The sequence below is a fragment of the Bos mutus genome, chromosome 2, assembly GCF_027580195.1.
Source record: "Bos mutus isolate GX-2022 chromosome 2, NWIPB_WYAK_1.1, whole genome shotgun sequence".
In the NCBI taxonomy this organism is placed as follows: domain Eukaryota; kingdom Metazoa; phylum Chordata; class Mammalia; order Artiodactyla; family Bovidae; genus Bos; species Bos mutus.
The window spans coordinates 112423415-112445776 of NC_091618.1; the positions used below are offsets into that span (position 1 = coordinate 112423415).

Here is a 22362-nt window from a genome sequence, read left to right on the forward strand (position 1 = left end):
TAAAACATACACAAAGAAACTTAGATACTGTAATAAGGATTTAGGGAATCAGTGATACAGTAATCTATTTTTGCTCTGCAAAACTAATGGAGATATGATATAGAACAATTCTGAAAACAAGGAGAGGAAAACTATTGAGGAAAGGAATCCTAACTACAAAGGCTGAAAAGTAGATGGTTAAATGTGATATCAAGCTTTCTTAAAATAATTGGGTGACCACAGTTTCCATTTATTGAGTATTATGTACCGTGTGCAGGGCCCTGTACAAGGCCTTTCACAGCATCTCCCACTTCGCAACAACCGCATGGGATGGGCTTTACTGCCAGGGAGAAACTGCTCAGAGAGGCTCGGCGTCCTGCCCAGGGCCTAACAGCTGGTCAGTGCAGATTTGCTACTAGAGCTAACTGGGTCTTTCTCTGGGATCAAAGCTATGTTGTGTTCAAATATCTGTTACTTGGAAATAAGACTTAAGAGGTCAAATAATACTATGCAAACATGTTAACTTTTGGACTATCAATTTTTAAATGTTTGGTAACAGAAGGAATATTTCATTTATTGGGTCTGGAAATACCATGGTCTTGAGAAAAGTGATTGATTCAAGGTTACTGAGAGGTAGAGGCAGAGTTTTTATTTTTGGGGGCTGTGCTGGGCAGTTTGTGGGATCTTAGTTCCCTGAATCCATGCCCTCTGCAGTGGAAGTGCAGAGTCCTAACCATTGGACTGCCACGGAATTCCCTAGAGGCAGAATTCTAACTCACATCTATCTACTTCTAAACTTCACGGGTTTCTTTTTTTCCTCTTTTTCAAAAATCCAGGACAAAAGTCCATTTTTTTTTTTTTTGGACTGGAAGGCTAAAAACTTTGAAAAGTAAAATAACCTTCCCTTTAAGGTTTTCTTCCTATAGTTCCACTTTTGATAATAAGCTGATGGTACTATTTATGCTTTCAGCAATTAATAGTTTTAAAATATATTTAAGTTTTAATTTAAGGAAAACAAAAAAATGTTTTGGTTGCACCCTGTGGCTTGCAAGATCTTAGTTCGCTAGCCAGGGATTGACCCTGGGCTTCAGACAGTGAAAGTACAGAGTCCTAACCGCTGGATGACCAGGGAATTCCCTAAGGAAATTTTTAAACATTAAAAAAATGTTACCACTACTAAAGTAGTAGTTACTACTACTAAAGTAGTTACTAAAGTCTTACTACTTGAGGACTCTAGTGATTTGATTCAACCACTGAGGTAGTGATTTTCAATATTTTCAGAGTTGTGACACTCTTAGGCTTTCATTTTTGTCATATCCCTGTTCTAACTTACTCTTCAGTGCTCTGTGGTAGATACTTATCAGTAGCATTTAAAACAGCTTTGAGAGTTTATGAAACCAAAGTTAGGATGCTATAGAATTAGGACTGGGAATTATTGCATGGAGGAAAGTTGTCTTTCTTGTGTAAAAGCAATTATTTTAACATAGTAGAATGACAGCATCATTTGATTGGGTGTACTATGTAAATACATTTATATGGATGACTTTTATTAAATTCTAGTGTCTTCACTGGAGAATACACCTAAATCTTTAGAACATAATTTGATCAGGTAGCAATCTTCCCCAAGATGCTCTAAGTATAATTAATCTGCAACTCTGATTATCCTTTCTTCTGGTCATAAATTGATCCTCTTAGAATAATGATTTTCAAGGAGGGAAAGCACAAAGGGAAAAGTAAATATATGTGGTCAGACAGTCATGTAGATGGCAGTGGGAATCTCAGTCAGGCTCTTTAGCTAAGTCCATGACGCTTTGCCAAGCTTACCGGAGTGAAAACCTGTATTCATACACCCCAGAATTGTTAGTCTGTTTGGTAATCAGATGGTTCTTAATTTTTAATGGTCCCAATAAAACACTCAAGTAATTATATAGTTCCATTCATACACAGCCAGTTTCCAAAAGGCAGGATGTATCACAAAGTGAGTAACAGTGATTCTGGGAAGAGCTGACTGGTTGCCTCATCTCAGAGTGAAGATCCTGAGAACTATGCTTCTCAGAAGTCTGCCTCTCTTTGAAACCTCTGGGTCAGTTTCAAATGGGACTGATCCTGCCTCAGGTTACCCTGGACTTGCTCTGTACCAGAGGGTTCGGATTTATTCATATCGATCTCATCCTGGTTCAGATCTCTGTTCTGGAAGGATTTCCTCCCTCCTCCTCTGCCTTCCTCCTCTTCTCTCCACCCTTCTCCTTTTCCTCCAGTCTCAGAGACACCTAACCCTAGAGATCCCAAATATACTCTTCTTAGTCTCCCAAAAAGCCTAGGCAGCTGTTTTCAGATCAGGATTTGCTTCAGAATCCTTTGGAGGGCACTTATAAAAACTACAGTTCTAAGATTTTACTTAATCTGATTGTAATCTTTCCAGCTGCCAATGGTATAACAGGAATAACCAGAAGTTATTTGATTGGTTTTTGATTCATTCATTCAACACATATTTTTGAATGGAATAGGTTTAATATGCTGGCTGCATAGTAGCTACTGAAGATTCATATGAAAATAGAAATGTGTTTCACTTTTAAAGAATTTATAGTCTGGTGGGAAGTAAGTGGGAAAGATGAAAGGATAAAGAAAGGGGCTCTGGCACAGAAAAAGGAGAGTTAACTGTGCTCAGGGGGCTCAGAGGAGATGGTCAGGGACGTCCCTGGGCAGGGAAAGGCATTCAAAACAGAAACCCTAGCCTGGGCAGAGGTGTGAAGATGGGAAAGCATGTCCTGGGAACTGCAGATCTGTCCTCCTGTGTGTCTAGGGGGCTGGAGGAGGAAATAAGAAGTAAGAATGGCTGTAAGTGGTAAAGAAAGATCACAAGGAAATTCTCTGGAATTAAAAGACATGAGTCACAGATGGAGAGTATACTGAATATGCCACCAATGAATGAAAAAGACTCACTCCTAAGCATATCCTATTAATTTCAGGATTCTAGGGTTGAATACCAGGTCCTAAATGATTTCAGAAAGGAAAGAATAATGTAAGCAGAATTGGTAAGCAGAGTAACTTCAGACTTGCTCTACAGACACATTAGAAACTAGATAAGTATGTGGTAATACTTTTGAAATTATCAGGAAATAACTTCCTACCTGAAAACACACTACCAATCAAGACATTTGAAGACATACAGATTCTCCCCCAAAAACTGCGTCCTGGGCACTCTACTCAGGTCGCTAATGGGAGATGTGTTCTGTCAAAGTAAGAGACTAAACCAAGAAAGGGAAGCCAGGAGTTCCCACAGAGGAAAAGATGAAGGATGCTGAGGATGATGGACAAGCCAGTGCAATCAAACCTGGAAAGCCACTGCTTCAGCCAGACTGCTCAAGGTGAAAGGTATAGGAGACGTGTCTCCTAGAAGAAAATAGACCCTCCTCCCCCGTTACCTGATGTTTTTACTTTACTGAGAGGAGTTTTGCAGTTCAGAGAGTTTGATGAGGTGAATACGTTTTAGATGTATACAAAGCTAAGTGAAGTGAAAGTCACTCAGTCGTGTCTGACTCTTTGTGACCCCATGTACTATACAGTCCATGGAATTCTCCAGGCCAGAATACTGGAGTGGGTAGCCTTTCCCTTCTCCAGGGGATCTTCCCAACCCAGGGATTGAACCCAGGTCTCCCGCACTGCAGGCGGATTCTTTACCAGCGGCTAAACAAACAGCAAAAACCAAACCGAACCACTAATAACTCAGGGAGAAATGAACAATTATCCAAGAAAGAAAAAGTCATTGAGTCCTGCTCAGCACTCTTGGGAATAATGTTTACCTTGCCAGACTGCTGTATACAGTAAATATTGACTTAACCAAATGTTACAGTAGAGCGGGATGCTGGGAGGATAGGGCACGTGTGACGTGTTTGATGTAAGGAGGTAAAGGATGGGGGGTGAGAACTAATCTTCTTTCCACAGGGAAAAGTGAATACGTAATAACTAAAATGGAACAATCAGGAACTAGCTATAAAACACACTTTTAGAAATGTGCTAATAGATATAAAAATATCATATGAAATATAAATATCAGAATAAAATCCTAAGTGAGTTGAAATTAGTTCCCCCTGAAGAGAGAATTGGGTGTGAGGAGGGGTAGGACAGGGGAGTCCTAGTGAGGAGGGGTAGGACAGGGGAGTCCTAGTTTTCATTTTTTTTTATAAAAGTAAAAATAGTAAAAATATAGATATAGTATTTATAACACCGAGGGACTCTTACAAGCAGTGTCTTGTATTTTGTTGAACAAACATTTTGCAGATAAGAAGAAACTTGCATGTTCTATGTACCTATCTTTGGCATGGTCTTAAATTTTGTGTTTTGGAGGGTCCTTTTTTTTTCTCTAATTAACAAAATATGAATCGAAGCAAAAGTTAGGTAACATTTTTGCCTCAAAAATGTACTGACTGTATTTTGATACTGTGTTTACTTATGTAGATTCTAAAGCTATCGTTTAAACTTCAGAGGGTAAACAGTCTTCTCTCTTGCCTTCATCCCAAAGTAGAGTCAAGTTTGACTTCACTTAAGAAATCAGCATTCTTCAGTGACCTGATGCTCCTAAAATGGATTGGCTAGTCAGCAGCACAATAAGATCTATAATAGATACAAATTTGTACTAACATGTGTAATAGATATAAATTGCCCCTCCTCCTCTTTCTTTTGAAAATAATTAGATTCCATAGAAAAGTAATAAAACGCCCACATACTTGTCACCTAGATTCACCAGTTCTTAACACTGTGCTGGATTTGCCTCCTTCCTTTGTATACCCGTTGACTTTTTTTTGGAGGGTGAAGGGGAGTCGAACTATTTTAAATTAAATTGGAGATATCATACTTTGATACAGCACCCAGTATATCTTCCAAGAACAAGGACATCCTTCTACAAAACCAAAATACCATTATTTGCCATGCAGAAAATAGTATTATCTAATGTATAATTAATATTCAAATTTCCCTAAAATCCTCATAATTGACTTCTGCAGTTTTGGGGGATCCAAAATCTAGTCAGTGATCATGCATTGCATTTAGTCATATTTCTTTGAAGTCCTCCATGTACTAGAAAGTTCTCTGCCTTTTAAATCATGACTTTGACAGTTATGAAGAGACCAGGGGAGTTGTTTTGTAGAATGTCCTGTACATATGGATTCATCTTTTTGCTCCCTCAGTATAAGATTCTGATTTACAATTTGAGAGGAACATGCCTAAAAGCTTCTTTATCCATCTGCTTTTTTTGCGGGTTCAAAATTTTAGACCTTCTTGTTCTTGGTTGTAGGTTTTTGTTTTGTTTTTTTCCTGCTAATTTGTGGTTAGGTATAGACTGTGAAGAATTACCCCTTACCTGGAGAATAGTGAAACTCCTTAGACTGCAGAAAATATCACTGTAATCTCTGTGAGAGGTAATCTGTTCCTCTGGAAACAGGCATAATATTTTTTTTTTTAAACATTCTTGGCAGAGATTACTGGATGACTTAATATATTGTAATCAAGGGCAAATTTTCTGCTCTTTAATTAAGTTCTGCTACAGGACACAGTCCAGGGAGCCACTTCTGGAAAGCACTTGGCCAGTTCTTCTCTCATCCCAGAGCTGACCACTTGCTTTTGGAATCCCAGCCCCAAGCGTGCGTCCTGTTTGCAGTGTTTGGGCCCTCCCGTGCCAGCATGCTCAGATGCTTAGGTTATGTATATTTTATGTTAAGTGAGTACAACGCAGGGAGATGGCATGCCTCAGATGCCAGAAGAGCTGTGCAAGCCTCCTGCTGAGAGCACACTTCCCGTTTGTCTTTGCGGTGGGAGAGAGACGTGGTTTCACGGTAGCCTTTAGGCAGAGCTGCTGGGGATGTGCAGGAAGTGCTGTTGCAGGCTTTGTCCGGGGGGGAAATCTGAGCCATTTCTCTGGGGACAGCTGTATTTCAGAGTCTGGACAGGTTGCTGTTGAGTTTTGCTCGGGCTACCAGGGTAAGTGTTTTCATGTTGATTTGTTTATACTTCTGCGTTTCTTCCTCCTAAGTCATCAAGGCTTTTTGTGGAAGCACCACAGGACTTGGTATGCATTAGCTAAAGTGGAATTCAGGGGTTTCATTCTAATATGTTTCTAATCCAGCTTTTTTTTCCCCTTCCCTCTGCAGATTTTGTGGAAGTATAATACTTTGTCATTATGAGATGTCGTCTCTCGGTACCTCCTTTGTGCAAATTAAATTTGATGACTTGCAGTTTTTTGAAAACTGCGGTGGAGGGAGTTTTGGGAGTGTCTATCGAGCCAAATGGATATCACAGGACAAGGAGGTGGCTGTAAAGAAGCTACTCAAGATAGAGAAAGAGGTAAGGTCTTTTTCTGCTATCAGAAGTGGTCGTGATAGCATTTATGTAAGCTTTTCAACCTAGAGTCAGAGGTCACAGGCTGCCAGGGACCTAGCAGAGCCTTCGGGGCTGATCCATGAGGCTGTTTCCCAAATTTCCATTCTGGGAGCCCCATAAATAGCAATCGGTGCCACGTGTGCTGTAGGGTTGAGTTTTACTAGGGGTCATCTGAACTGAGAGGATTTCTTTCCATGGCGTGCAAGACCGAATGTTCTCTGATCTCTTGTCCTGGGGAGGTGAGCGCTCAGGTCTTCCCAGACTTTAGGCTTTGCCCTGGGTCAGCCAAAAGGGGTCAGTAAAGAGAAGTGTGTAAAGTTTTCATCCCCTTTCCACTTTTCTGGTGAATTTGTGGTCCCCAGGACTTGTCTTTTTGAAAAAGAAAAAGCATTATTTCTCTACTGAAATAGAAGCAATACCAGCTTCTTGGATTTCACCTCTACTTGAAGTACAGAGTGATGGACTTTGTTTAATAAAAGTGCTACACAGAGAGCTGCTCTACTTGTAAAATTGGAAAAAACATTTTGACTTTCAGAGTCTGGAATTGGTGCTGGTCCTAGTGGAGCTCAGAACTTGTACACAGGCCCTTCATCTTTCTTAGGAAAGTGACACAGCATTGTCCCCACGTTCAGTTTGGTACCCAAACCCCACAGTAAAGCTAGCTGCAGAGATGACTTGCAGGAGCTCAGGGTGTCAGTAACTTTAAATAGCTACCCTCTGGGGTTTGCTTTGGTCGGTTCTATTTATGCCGTGTTTTGGCTAATTATTGTTCTTCTCAGTATGTTTTTAAAGTGAACTTTTCCATAAATATCCTTTAATCTCCCTGAATGATTTCCTTTTTTTCATTAACTGCTGCCAGGGAACCACAGCAGTTGGTTCAGAAAGGAAACCGAAATGGCCAAAATAGAAAGCGCTTTGTGTTGTTCCCTCCAGCACTGCTTTGTGACTGTGTGACCAGCAGTGGTGTGCGTGATTTGTGAACCCAACCCAGAGGACTAAGATACCTCTGTAGGTTGTAGAAAGCATTAAGAAGTGACAGCTTTTAAAGCTAATGTGTGCTCCAAACCAAAAGGCTACTATGTAGAAAAAGGTTTCTCCCAGTCATGTGTTGATCAATTTTAAATAGTAGCCAAATGATAAAATTATTTCTTTTTTTGGAGTTGAACCTATCTTTTTTTTGTTTAATCTGGTGAACTCTTGAGCCCTTTATAGGCAGGCATTGTTGTACTCATTCTGTAGGTTGGGAAATAGAGCTTTGCAAAATATGTACAGCTGCCCCAGTAGGGGTGGATGAAATCCAGACCGGACCCCCTATTCTCTAGTTTTTAATTCTGAAACCTCTAGTTTGACCAGGTAAGAACAGATAATAAACTGGTTCCATCAAATTTATATTCAAGAAGTATATAAGTATGCTAATATGTTTAAGCATCATACGACTTCAGTACAGTGAACGTGTTCTTACGTGACTGTTGGATATGAGAAAGACTTTGAGACGTGAAACAAATTTTAATAGGAAGACAGTAATTGCAGCCCATTGACTCCACCGCCATCCATAGCCAGTACCATTTTTTACTGTCTGAGAGAGAACCAGGAACATGACACAGGGAAGCACAGGAGTGAAAGCAGGAACTGGAAACTGCCAGATCCTGCTCTTGTGTAGATATTTAACTCGAGTGCATATCATTCAGAATTGGAGCTGACTACAGTAAACCACAGGAGCACGCCTCATAAACTTCTAAGTAGGAAAAACAGAAACTCAGTTTCAGCTCTGGGGCTCGGTTTAGGCAGTGACTGTGAGTGATAAAGACGCACGATAAGTTACTGCAAAGTGTCTCCACACTTTCTGACTTAATGTGTGTTCAAGATGTAAATAATTTTGACTAGGGGTTGGCAGTTATTGGGAAGGAAATATGCATTTCTTATGTAAATGTTTGTTATACTTTATGAACTATGTGTTGGCTTGGTGGCTAGATGTTTTCTCAGTGATAAGATAAAGGTTATACGCTCTGGATTTTTTCTAATTTATAGATTCAGTCCTGTGTCACTTAGTCATTTTTGCGAATGAATCTTAGAAACAATGGAACATTTAATAATATATTTGTAGCTCACTCATGGAACTCTTTAAGAATGACCTAATGTCTGGTTAAATATATATATGTTTTATGAAAGGTAGAAAAAGTTTATATATAACTCTTTAATTCTGCTTATGTGGGCACATAGAGGGACTTTTATTTGTAGACCTCTAGCGATTCATGGGGTCGCAAAGAGTCGGACACGACTGAGCGACTGAACTGAAGTGAGTTCAGTGAGTATATATTACTTTTCTGATTTAGAAAAAAAAGAAAAATGGCATTTACTTAAAATTTTGGTTGTTCTTTACAACTTAGTTTTTTAAAATATTCATCCATTTGTTTTGTTTTTTAGATTCTACCTGTAAGTGATAGCAATAGTATTTGACCGTGTAACTCATTTCACTAAGCTCTAGATCCATCCATGTTGCTGCAGATGGAAAAATTTCATTCTTTTCTATGACTGAGTAGTGTTCCATTGTACATATAATATATACCACATCTTCTTTATCCATCCATCTGTTGGTGGGCACTTAGGTTGCTTCCATATCTTGTAAAACTTCATTGTTAAAAAAACCTTTACACCTAGTGAAAACCTACAAGGAGGTACCATGAGCTGTAGCATATGATTCCCCTAGAATCACAGCTAATTAACACTGGCAACATTTGCTTTCTCTCTATATATTATTGATTTATATATTTTATATATATATATGTATTGATTCTCTCTATATATTATTGGTTATATATTTTCTAGTGAACATAAGGGTAAATTGCAGATGCTATGTACCTTTATCTCTAAATACTTTAGCTTCTCTGAAGAACACAACTATAATGCAACTATTGGAAATTTAACATTGATTCAGTAGTACCAATTATACAAGTCTATTTTCAGATTTTTTCTATTGTCCCAATAATGGCTTTTTATGGCATTTTTTTTTCCTAATCCAGAATCACATACTGCATTTAGTGATATATCTATTTAGTCTGTTTTAATCTGCAACAATTTCTCTGCCTTTCTTTGTTTTTTAAACCTTGACATTTTTGAAGTGTGCTGGGAAGTTTTTGTAGAATATCCATCATTTGGGGTTAATCTGATTTCCTTTTCCTCTCACCTAGTTTAAGGTTATGTAGTTTTGGTAGGAATGCTATATAACAACACAAGTCCTTGGCTTATCTTAACGGAAGACCTATTATGTCAGTTTGTCCCATTATTGGTGACATTAATTATGAATCTTTGACTAAGAGAGGCTCACCCAATTTATCCCCAGTAAAAATACCTGTTTTCTCTTCATAATTAATAATTAAGATATTGATAGATACTTTGAGGTTATGTAAATACCTTCCCTCAACAAATATTACCCAATGTCTTTAGCATCCATTGGTGACTCTTGTTTGAATCAAATATTATTATGACAGTTACAGTGTAGAAAGCAAAAGGTTCTAGCATAAATGAGAGCCTTTCTTCCTTCCTTTCTTCAGTTGTTTATTGATTCATTTATTTATTTATTGTTTATTGATCCATTTTTTTATTGTCTCATTGTAGACTTAAGGATTTTTTTTCGAATTTGGAATGTTACAGTTCACTACTGTTGTTATTCACTTTCATGCTTAAATTGTTCCCGATTTAGCAAGTAAGAGTCCCTTCAGTTTGGCTCCTATGTCCTTTTGCTGTGTCTCCATCATTGGCATGAAAAGACGCTCCAGGCTCAGTTAGTTCCATTCCTGGAGTCAGCCATTTCTTCAGGAAGCCCTGATTCATGGTACCTGATGTGGGAGTATGATATTCAGAAACCTAGATTTGGCTAACAGGTTTGCTTATTGTAGACTGTTTAAAAAGGAGCCTTTGTCCTTTTGGGAGAACAAATGGTCATAGATAACTTTTATTTATGGAAGCATTTAATTACAATTTAAATATCATATATCTGGATAGTTATGAGCTGTGATACACTCCTATTAGAAATGTAAATTGATATATGTTTTGGGGAAAAGTTTAGCAAATATATAAAAAATCTTAAAATGTTTCCTTCCTTTGAGCCAGAAATTTTACTTTGAGGAATTTACCCTGAGGAAATAATTTGAGATATGCAGGAAGAAGGGTCTAATAAGTTGCTTATCTCAAATAAATAAGAATTGGAAATAATTCAAGTGTCCCACAACAAATTATCTTTTAAATTATGCTACATTCTTACCCTTCCTCCCCCCAAAATGTGAAAGGTGATGATTGTGTCAATTAACATGATCATGGGAATCATATCACACTGTATAGTACCTACGTATATTGAAATCATCATGTTGTATGCTTTAAATATATTACAGTTCTACTTGTCAATTATACATAAATGAATCTGAAGAAAATTATGCTACATTCGTATAATGGAATTCCATTGCATTTGGAAGACTACTTAAAAAGCTAGGAAAATACTCATATTGCTAAGTGGTAAAAACAAGTTACAAAATAACATGTACTATCATCCAGGTGTCTTCTTGTTGTCTGTGTGGTATTTTTATTATACTTTCCTTTGTTTTTCATATTTTTCTATGCTGATTTCATATTTCTTTTCCCCCCAACATTTTATTATGAAAATTTACAAATGTAAAGAAAAGTTGAAAGGGTGAAATTGAACATCTATATGTCTACCCTGTAGGATCTGTTATTAGCATAAACTCTTGCTTTATCATATGTGTGTCTGTGTATTCTTCCATCCATCAGTCCATTTTGATGCAGTTCAAGATGAGTTGCAGGTGTCAATAGTTTGCTTTTAAATATTTTAGTGTGTGTATTATTACCAGAGTTATTATGTGTTTGCAGGCTTGTTATCTTTTGAGATAAAATTTGCATAAAGTGAAACACACATGTCACTATGTTTTGGCAAATGTAAACACAGTGTAACCCATATATTTACAGAAAAAAAAACACCTCAAGAAAAGTCATAGTTCTGACAACCTTTGTCACTTTCTAAGGATGTTCAAGTGAATTCAGTTTTTTATAAGCCACTTTAGTAGGTCACAACTCACAAATTTTCCAGTCTCCGTATGTGCTTTTCAAATGTTTAATGTTCACTTCTCCTTGCTTTCTCATAGCAGTGTATAGGATTTTCAGTGGTAATTTAGTTTGTTTTTATTAGTTGCAGATTTACTTATAGAATGCTACTTATTTTTGTCTAAGTTTTCAATAGGAAAAAATGGTTTGATCTTAAGCTTATATGCCAAAGGTAAGAAAAGAAGTCATTATTGTATCTTTTTGGTAAATTCCCAATGAGCTGAGATCAAACCAAACTGCTTAGGCAGAAATTGAAGCAAGGAGTGGAGAAGGCAGAGGAAGACACCATGGATCCCAGTGTCCTCTTTCCAACCCCCGACCCAGAGGAGAGCAGCCTCTGCACTAGTGGTTCATCATCTTCACAGTGTGAACCAGACAAGTCTGTACTTGGCACTTTTTTCCTGTCTGAGAGATGGAAGCCTGCAAGCATTTGTAATCTATTGATATTTAACCAAAGTAGGAAACCAGATTTAAGTATGAGATTTGAAGGAAACATTCTTCCCCAAAAGAATAAAAAGGAAGCAGAATCCTCAAAAGCTGAAATATGAGACCCTTTCTTCAATTGCCTTCCTTTTATAAAACCCCACTTCCTTTATTAAAAAATTTTTTTTCCTACCAAATTTAACTCTTCTGTGTGCATGCGTGCTCGCTAAGTCACTTGAGTCGTGTCCAACTCTTTGCAACTTCATGGACAGTAGCCTGCCAGTATTCTCTGACCATGGGATTATCTCCACAAGAATACTGGAGTAGTTTGCTATTTCCTCCTCCAGGGGATCTTCCCAACTCAGAGATGGAACCTGCTTCTCCTGTATTGGCAGGCAGATTCTTTACCACTGAGCCACCTGGGAAGCCCCTTTACTGTTGTAGAAATATTGAAAGCCAGATAGAAGATTCAAAACTTTCCCACAGTGTAAATATTTATAGGTAGAGAGAAAAGATAAAAATATCAAAACTGGTCATAGGAACAGGAACTCTCAGTAACTTTTTATATAAAGGGGGAAATACTGGTGTGAGATAGAAAATGCAGTAGAAATTGAAACAGAACTCAGAAGGAACTTTAGTAAAAATAAGAGCTTTGATTATATAGATTTTATCAACATGACAGCATTTAGTGATTCATAGATGTCTAGCTAATGTTGTTGCCATCTTATTAACTCTCGAGAGACCCTTTTTCTTCTTCTTTGCTGTTCTGTAGATGACTTTTGGGGCTTCCCTCATAGCTCAGGCAGTAAAGAATCTGCCTGCAATGCAGGAGACTCGGGTTTGATTCCTGGGTCAGGAAGACCCCCTGGAGAAGGAAACGGCAACCCACTCCAGTATTCTTGCCTGGAGAATCCCATGGATGGAGGAGCCTGGGGGGCTACAGTCCATGGTGTCGCAAAGAGTCGGACACGACTGAGTGACTTTCATTTCATTCATTTCAGCTGACATTTTAGTGAATGAGTTATTTGCATTCACTTAATTGTAGGAATGCTATTTTACTATTTTCCCCATCCCTGAGCACAATAAAGAAGAATAACACTATTTACTTTCTCTGTAAATCCTCTCAGCATGTCAATGTATCGGTGGGACCAATACAAACAAAAATTAAACATCTTGGATACTTGATAAACTGCCATTGAGTTATGTATCATTTCTGTGATTATTTGTCCAAAATGGTGCTCAAGAATTGCCACTTGGTATTTTTAAACATCAATTGGGTGGACTTAAGGATGCCAGAGTTACCATTTTAAGTTGCTGTTTTCAGATGCCCCAGTTCTTAGTGCCTTACTTATCTGTTACAGTATCTTCACATAACTAGTCTCTTCCTTTTCACTCAGAAGTTCCTTCATGAGTTATTATTTAAGATAACCCCACGCAGGATTTTTCTGTCTCCAATCAGAATTTACCCATTCTGCGGTCTATTCTTTTAGGTCAGTGGTTCTCAAAGTGTGGCCCCTGGACCAGTAGCATCAAGCATCACTTGGAAATTTGTTACAAATGCAAATTCTTGGACCGCAGTCCACACCTACCTAGTCACGGGGACCTGGGGCCTGGCAGTCTGGGCTCTAATAGGCTTCCCATGTGTTTCTGATGCCACTGGAACTTTAGGCTGTACCTAGCCAATCATGCCAGGTGCAGGCCATCCGTATGTTAACTCCAGTTTGCGATTTTAGGCACCTTGTGCAACTCGTGGTGGAGGGATTGTTGCTGTTGGAGGCTTTTGAGACCCTTAATTCATGCTCAGGTTAACCTCCTGTGCACAGGCCCTGCTCGGCAATGTCATTGGACATAATGAACTCAAGGCAGTCCTAGGAACATCAAACAGATGGGAACCTCAGGCAAACACCTTCAGACTCCAAACCATTTCCACTTGGGTCCTCATCTGACCTTCCAGCGTTGCCTTTAATTTTCTGACCTGAAACCACCTCTACCCCACCATCCACCTGTTCTGTTCTACTTTTCCATTTCTGTAACCTCATCCGCATTCTTTCCCTCACCTCTAATACCTTTGTCTTCTCTGCCCGAGCAGGTCCTACTCATTCTTCAGCTTTCATTTCTTCCTTCTCTGTGAAACATTCTCAGGTCCTACAATCATAGTTTTTCTGTTTTGAATTTATACCAATTAACGCTCATGTGCTAATCCAACATGTAAATAAAACTGCCTTGTGACTCTAGAATACTGTAAGGGACTGTCACTTGACTCTTCACATGAACATGTCTTCTCATCTGAAAAGTGGGGCTAAGACCATACCTCCATCCCGGGGTTGTCGAGAGAATTAGTTGACTTAATGTATCTAGAAGAGTGCCTGACACCAAGGAAGACTTGGGTGACTGTTCACTGCCTGTTGTAGCTTTACAACCATGCTGTAAAGTCAGAATAGCAGACATGTGTCATGCTTTGTAAAAACTTCAACTTGTTCGTTCCTAGAACTTCTGTTGAGAAAGGGTCAGAGGCCAAATTTACACTCTGCAGGAAAGAGCCATGCCAAGGTTTAGCATGGGTGCGGAACGGCAAGAGTGTATATGCTGTGTATTCAGCATCTCTGGTGGGAACTCTCTGCGGGCAAGAAAAGCCATTGCCTTAGTCACTGATGCTGTCACCATCCTGCTCGTCATCGCTGTACCAAGTACAGCTACCACTGTGAGTGGTGACTTGGTTAGGGGCTTTCCATCACTCCCTCTTCCTCTTCACAGTCGCGTTACAAGATTATAACCTCCATTTGGAAGATCAGAAATCAAGACTCAGAGAGTCTTGGCTGATATAAACCTGGCTAATATAAACAGCACCCTTCTTGCTGGTCTCACAGCACCTGGCACTGTGCCTTGCTCAGAGTCAAGTATCTGTTCCTTGGTACTTGGGATCAAATCATATCACTGTAGACATCCCTCTCGTTCATCCTGTATGGATATGTCTACATTTTCTTCCTTTACTCCTTGAGCTGTGGAGAAGATAGAGCACATCTGTTTTCCCTGTATCAACTGTACCACTCTCATTTAGCTACATAGTAACAGTACTCTTAGCTATTACTTTGTCTTTATAAATGCCTTTGCTTTGGTACCTTTTTTAGACTGGTATGCATGCCATTTTCTCTTAGGGAATTTTAAACATTTCACTGTGCCATGCTTTGATTTTGTACTACATACCTAAATCACTTTGTTTTTTTTTTTTTTTTTTTTTTCCCTTGCTGCTTTTAATATTTGTTCTTTGTGTTTGATCTTTGTTAATTTGATTAATATGTGTCTTGGGGTGTTTCTCCTTGGGTTTATCCTGTTTGGGACTCTCTGGGTTTCTTGGACTTGGGTGATTATTTCCTTCCCCATTTTAGGGAAGTTTTCAACTATTATCTCCTCAAGTATTTTCTCATGGTCTTTCTTTTTGTCTTCTTCTTCTGGAACCCCTATGATTCGAATGTTGTAGCGTTTAATATTGTCCTGGAGGTCTCTGAGATTGTCCTCATTTCTTTTAATTCGTTTTTCTTTTATCCTCTCTGATTCATTTATTTCTACCATTCTATCTTCTAATTCACTAATCCTATCTTCTGCCTCTGTTATTCTACTATTTGTTGCCTCCAGAGTGTTTTTAATTTCATTTATTGCATTATTCATTATATATTGACTCTTTTTTATTTCTTCTAGGTCCTTGTTAAACCTTTCTTGCATCTTCTCAATCCTTGTCTCCAGGCTATTTATCTGTGATTCCATTTTAATTTCAAGATTTTGGATCAATTTCACTATCATTATTTGGAATTCTTTATCAGGTAGATTCCCTATCTCTTCCTCTTTTGTTTGGTTTGGTGGGCATTTATCCTGTTCCTTTATCTGCTGGGTATTCCTCTGTCTCTTCATCTTGTTTAAATTGCTGAGTTTGGGAGTCCTTTCTGTATTCTGGCAGTTTGTGGAGTTCTCTTTATTGTGGCGTTTCCTCGCTGTGTGTGGGTATGTAGAGGTGGCTTGTCAAGGTTTCCTGGTTAGGGAAGCTTGTGTCGGTGTTCTGGTGGGTGGAGCTGTATTTCTTCTCTTTGTTCAGTCGCGCTATGGGGAGGGAGGGAGGGATGCTGCAAACAAATGACACTGGCGTGCGCTCGCAGTGCCTCAGCCACACTGGGTCTGCCCCCGCTCACGGCGCGTGTAGCCTCCCTGCCCACACTGCTCAGGCTCTAGGTTGTTCCGCCGGGAACAATCCGAGGCTGGCCCTGGGTTGCATGCACCTCCCAGGTCCAAGCCGCTCAGGTTCAGGCACTCAGGTAGTCCTCAGAGGCGCAGACTCAGTTGGGGCTGCGTTTTGTGCTCTTCCCAGGTCCGAGCAGCTCAGGTGATGAGGTGTTTGGCGAGCGCCAATGCTGCGACTTATCGCCTCCCCGCCACTTGGTTATCTGGGTGTAAAACCAGCGCACCTTCTCAGGCAGATGTTGACCGTCCAGACCCCCAATAAGTTTTAGTTAGCAAAGAAGCCAGTTTTATAGATAATGTCGCTCTGGGGCTGCGATTGCCCCCTTCCGGCTCTGGCTGCCTGTCACGGAGGGGAAGGTTTGCAGCCGGCTACCTCTGTTTAGTCCTTTGTTCCGTCGCAGGCTGGCGGTGTCTTAGGTTAGGGCTGGCTTTTCGCATGGTAGATATCCCACAGTCTGGTTTGCTAGCCCAAATTATTTCGCTCAGATAGTGTTCAGGTATTCAGGCCAGATTCTTACTCTCAGCGATGCAGCCCGCGCCCTCCCCCTGCCCAGCCCCGCTTGCTAATGGCGGATGCAGGCGTCTGCGCTGCTTCTCCGCTGGAGGAGTTACCGTAGGGCTCGCAATCTCACGAGTTTTAATTGTTTATTTATTTTTTCTCCCTGTTATGTTGTCCTCTGTGCTTCCAAAGCTCGGCACGGATTCGGCAGTGAGAAGGTTTCCTGGTGTTTGGAAACTTCTCTCTTTTTAAGACTCCCTTCCCGGGACGGAACTCCGTCCCTCCCTCTTTTGTCTCTTTTATTGTCTTTAATATTTTTTCCTACCTCCTTTCGAGGAGTTGGGTTGCTTTTCTGGGTGCCTCATGTCCTCTGCCAGCATTCAGAAGTTGTTTTGTGGAATTTACTCGACGTTTAAATGCTCTTTTGATGAATTTGTGGAGGAGAAAGTGTTTTCCCCGTCCTACTCCTCCGCCATCTTGGCGCCTTCCCCATCACTTTGAATTAAAAGAATAAGCAATTTTAAATAATGGAATAATGAATCACTTTATTTGATCATTATGCAGTCACCCCTCCAGAGGTATATATAAAAAACTATCTATCACTCAGCTGTTTTCTATGAGATGTTTCTGTTACTGGGAGCTTATAAGACATCCCAAAGTGAACTGCTATAAAGAGAAACAGAAAATTGGATACATGTTGAACAAATATGTAAATTAAATGAGTAAGCATGGTACTACTGGTATGTCAGAACCTAACACAAACCTTTCGGAGAGGTAAACTTATAGTGAGGAAAACTACAAGGATGGCTTCTCCTGGGACCAAGAGGACTTTAGAAAGTTACCTGAATTACAAATGACTTTTTACTATGTGATGTGAAATGCAGTTACATTAAGACAAACATCACTCTATGATGTTTCAGATCATTGATTTGATATAAAAGTCTTTTCTTTTTGCAATCAAAAGCCCCCATTCTTCTTATTTTTGCTTCTCAGTCATTTAAATTTTTAAAAATTCTTTCAGAATTGTGTCAGATTACGTATTTACTTGCCCGCGGAGGTTATTTTTGATTTGCCATATATAACATTGTTACAACAGTTATTTCGGCTTTTCATTAAAGTTATTATTGATCTCAGTATACTAGGCAATAAACATTTCAGTTAATAACTTTTCTCTAGCCGTGTTCTAAGTATTGAACTGAAATCAAGCCAATGAATGCGTTCCAGTAAAGCTGTTATATCCTAACTGGTGCTATACAAACCTTGGCCTTTGCTGCTAGAAGAAAACTAGTATGAAGAACAAATTTAATTTTTGAGAAACACAAAGCCTAATATAGAGAGAACATTTTAAAAACTGAAAAATTGGAGGAGATTTTAAAACTATCTGAAATATTCACAAGTGAATATTCACAAATATTCACAAAACTATCTGAAATAGTTGTGAATATTTCAGATAGCTTTTAAATCGATATGATTGGATCTCAGTCTTCAGAATAGAATTGTGTCACTTGGGTATTAGATGCCTAGAATTTTCTTCTCTGCTTTCTAGTGAAGGCGAGAAGTCACTCACATGAAAGTCCCTAAGATAGAAGTCATCGTATCAATTTTTTTTCACTCATGCTTGATTCCTGCTCCTGGTTAGGACAACCAGTTTCTGTTTGATTGCTGCCACTGATGACGTGTGTGATGCAGGCTTTTCAATTTTGGAACAGTTTAATTCTCAGAATTAAGAATGAATTCTTAGAAAGTTCTTTATAATGTAACTTCCAGCCATACATAGTGGTCTTTTTCTCTGGGGCCATACAGAGAAAGTTCTTAGAAAGTTCTTTATAGTGTAACTTCCAGCCATACATAGTGGTCTCTTTCTCTGGGGCCATACAGAACAAATCTTACTCTCTTCCTCTCATGTGTCTGCTTCTTGAGCACACGATCTGTATTTGATTGATTTTTTTTTTTTTAACCTCTGCATTGTACCCAGCCCACCATAAATAATTAAGAAATGCTTAGGGAATAAAGAAAGAAAGAAACCTTGTGATCACATCTCAGCTTTCTCTTCTTTTGCAAGATTTTCGGAAAAGTTTTGCTCTTCCTGAATCTACAGTAAAGAACAGCCTGCGTCTCTAGTCTACTTCATTCTTCGCCTCTTCTTCTCCATGTTTGGCTGATTTTTTGAGTTCTTAATAAATTAGTTTGTCTTTGAATGAAAGGTTCTGCTCTATGGCAGTTAGGCAGGATTTTCTTGACCATGGTTCTTATCTGGTTTGTTGTTTTTAACATGTTTCCAAGAAAGGAATCCAAGATGCTTTTTCTTAGCTGTGTTAATATCAGATGTTCATGGTTCGTTACCTGAGGAAAATTAAGGTGTCCTAAATGAAATGAGACCATCGGAATCTTAATGACTTGACAATATGACTCCTATCCCTGATACTATTCTTCAGGAAAATAGCGCTTGGTAAAATTAGCTACATTGCAACAGTTACACTTTGGATGGAAATGTCTACTGAGTGTTCTTGTAGGCTCTGCTCAAGAAGGGGACCACACAGCCGGTCTGCTTTTGAAGACAGATTATATTAAGCAATTAATGAATAAAATCAGTTTAACTCGCTATGTTTTTAAAACGTATAGAACAGTGCTTCCTTTAGTGGAAAACAATTGCTTTTGTTATTCTAACTATAGTTGTAGAGTCTGTCTTAAGATGTATGTGCGTGCTTAGTCGCTTCATTGTGCCCAACTGATTGTGACCCCGTGGACTGTAGCCCACCAGTCTCTTCTGTCTATCGGATTCTCCAGGGAAGAATACTGGAGTGGGTTGCCATGCCCTCCTCCAGGGGATCTTCCTGACCCAGGGATCGAACCTGTCTGTGTGTCTTTCGTCTCCCGCCTTGGCAGGCAGGTTCTTTACCACTAGCACCACCTGAGAAGCCCCAACTAAAAAGTATGTTAAAACGCTATAAAGACCTTTACCCTTCTTAAACACAGGCTGAACTTAGTGACTCACTTCCAAAGACTAGAGTATAGAGAAAGAAAAATTAGTAATTTTATAATGGACAAATCTTGCAAACATCACCTTAACCCCGTGATCAGGGTTAATAGCACTAGTGTTGAGTCGCATGGTAACCTGTCTCCAAAAAGATACGATGAGAAAACCACTTCATCTCTCTGGTCCTCTTCCCTTCAAACCCATAACCCCAGTCTAGTCATGAGGAAAATCAGATAAACCCAGATTGATGGACATTCTATAAAGTACCTGGCCATTACCCTTCAGCGTTATTAAGATCTTGAGAAACAAAGACCGAGAAACTGTCACAGTCCAAAGGAGACTGAGGCATGATGACCAAACATAATGTTATATCCTGAAATGGATTCTAGAACAGGAAAGAAAAAAGACATCAGTGTAAAAAATGGTGAAATCCAGATGAAGTCTGGAGTTTAGTTAATAGTAACATACCAGTAATGGTTTCTTAGTTCTCATTAATGTTCCCTGGTCATGCAGCATGTTGAAATTAGGGGAGACAGGGTGAGAAGAATGATCTGCCTTATCTTCTTAACTTTCCTATAAATCTAAAATTGTTCCAAAGTAAAAAAATTATATCTAAAAAGTAAAGAAAACATTAGAGCAGAGTAAGGGGAATCAGGAGCGCCAGCAGGGCGCTAATGTTGCCAGTTTATAGGGGCTGCTCTGGGTAGGCCTACTTGGGAAGGTGGTCTTTGAGTAAACGCTTGAAGTAAGAAAGGGAGCCATATACTTACATGGAAATAAAATAGTCCAGGCGTAGGGAACATGCAGATACCAGGTGGGAGCATGCCGGGTAGTTGGGTAATAGCAGGGAGGCCGTGCTGCCTGGAGTGGAGTGAATAAGAGGAAGAAACAGGAAATGGGGCCGGAGAGGTAAAAAGGCCAAACAAGATAGGGCCTGTAGGCAATTGTAAGAGCTTCTGATTCCAATTAGGAGGAATTGGTGAGCAACCAGTGCTTTGGAGTACAGAAGTGAAATGACTAATATTTTGAGATGGCCACTCTGGATACTTTGTTGAGTTAAGACTATATGGGGCAGAGGCAGGGACAGAAAGACCAGTTGGGGTTATAATGCAGACAAAGAGATGTTTGTGGCTGTTTTGGGCACAGGGAGGTTGCATTGGAAGCAGAAAGAAGTTGCATTTGAGGGGTATTTTAGAGGTAGTTCTAGCCAGATTTGCTCACTCATTGGACATGCTATGTGAAAGCAGAGTCAAGAAGTCTCACAGGTTTTGCACCGAGGTGATGGAAAGATTTATTTGCCATCTTGGGAGATGGGCAAGATCATGGGTAGAGCAGGTTTGTGAGTGCAGATAAAGAGTTCCTTTTTGACACTGGCAGTGAACTAGGGAAGGAATTTACCATCTAAACAATACCACATACAATGCAATAAAAATATGAAACAGTTGGAAATAACCCAAATGTCCATTGACAGGTGAATGGGTAAACAAAATATGGTGTATAATTAATTGAAATTACACTCCTCATTCCTTTAAAAGGAGTGTGATTCTGATACATGCTACAACATGGATGAATCGTGTGAAATAAGCCAAACACAAAAGGACAAATGTTGTGTGATTTTTACTTACATGAGATGCTTAAACTAGGCAGACTCAGAAAGTAGAGTAGTGCTTACCTTTAATAGCAGCTGTGGAGAATGGGGAATTCTTTAATTGATACAGAGTTTCTATTCAGGATGATAAATTCTGGAGATTGATTAATGGTGATGATTGCACAACAGTGTGACTGCACTTAATGCATTGTACACTTAAAATGATTAAAATAGTAAGTTTTATATATGTACCCCAACTAAAATATAAAGTTTTTATAAAAAAATAAATGAAATGCTAAGGGATACATTTAACAAAAGAATTGTGCAGTGTCTTTATGCTGAAAACTATAAAACATTGCTGAGAGGAATGAAAGAAGATGTAATAAATGGAGAGATATGCTATGTTTATAGATTAGAATATATGTTATCAAGATGTCAGTTCTCCTGAAATTGATTTGTATATTCAGTACAATCCCAATCATAACACCAGCCAACTTTTTGTAGAAATTGATAAGCAGATGGTAAAACATATATGGAAATGTGAAGGGCCTGGAAGAGCCAGAACAATTTTGGAAAAGAGGACAATGTTAGAGGACTTATACTACTTCTTTATATCAGTACTTACTATAAGGCTACACTAATCCACATTATATGGTATCAAGATGTATGGATGGATCATCAAGGCAGAACAGAGAGTCTAGACATAGACCCATACATATTTGGTCAGTAGCTTTTTGACAGCGGTCCCGCGGCAATTCAGATGAGGATGAGAAGATGAAAGGATCATATTTTCAACAGATGGTGCTGTTGAACAGTTAGTGTCTATATGCCAAAAATTTGAGAACAACTGAACTGGAGAAATATTGTTGGTTACTGAGCAGCGATAAGGGTGTGTGTTTTCTGCAGCCATATTCAGCTCTACAGGTTCAGGAGTGGAGTAGATAAAGCATGGAATTTATTCAGGGCTGCAGTTTTCCTGAGTACAGTGAAGCAAAAACCGAATAGAGGAGTTGAGGATGGATCTAAGGGAAGGATTCTATGAATTGTCTTGGAATTTAAGTGAGGGGAAGAGGGGAAGGAAGACCTCTGGGAAGGGCATGCATGCTAAGTTGCTTCAGTCATATCTGACTCTTTGCAACCCTATGGACTGCAGCCCACCAGGCTCCTCTGTCCACAGGA

At 39.3% G+C, this 22362-nt stretch overlaps 1 protein-coding gene across 3 annotated transcripts in view; it reads left to right on the plus strand.

Moving 5' to 3' along the window:
• Window positions 1–22362, plus strand: part of MAP3K20 (mitogen-activated protein kinase kinase kinase 20) — a 171424-nt gene that overhangs the window by 9096 nt on the left and 139966 nt on the right. For 2 of the 3 annotated variants that reach the window (XM_070358513.1, XM_070358521.1), the window contains exon 2: window positions 6126–6318. In XM_070358513.1, coding sequence (XP_070214614.1) covers window positions 6160–6318 — 159 coding nt within the window. In that variant the 5' untranslated portion in view covers window positions 6126–6159. Of the gene's footprint in view, window positions 1–5760; window positions 5956–6125; window positions 6319–22362 lie in introns of those variants that run through there. The other variant, XM_005887560.2, reaches the window with a different exon arrangement.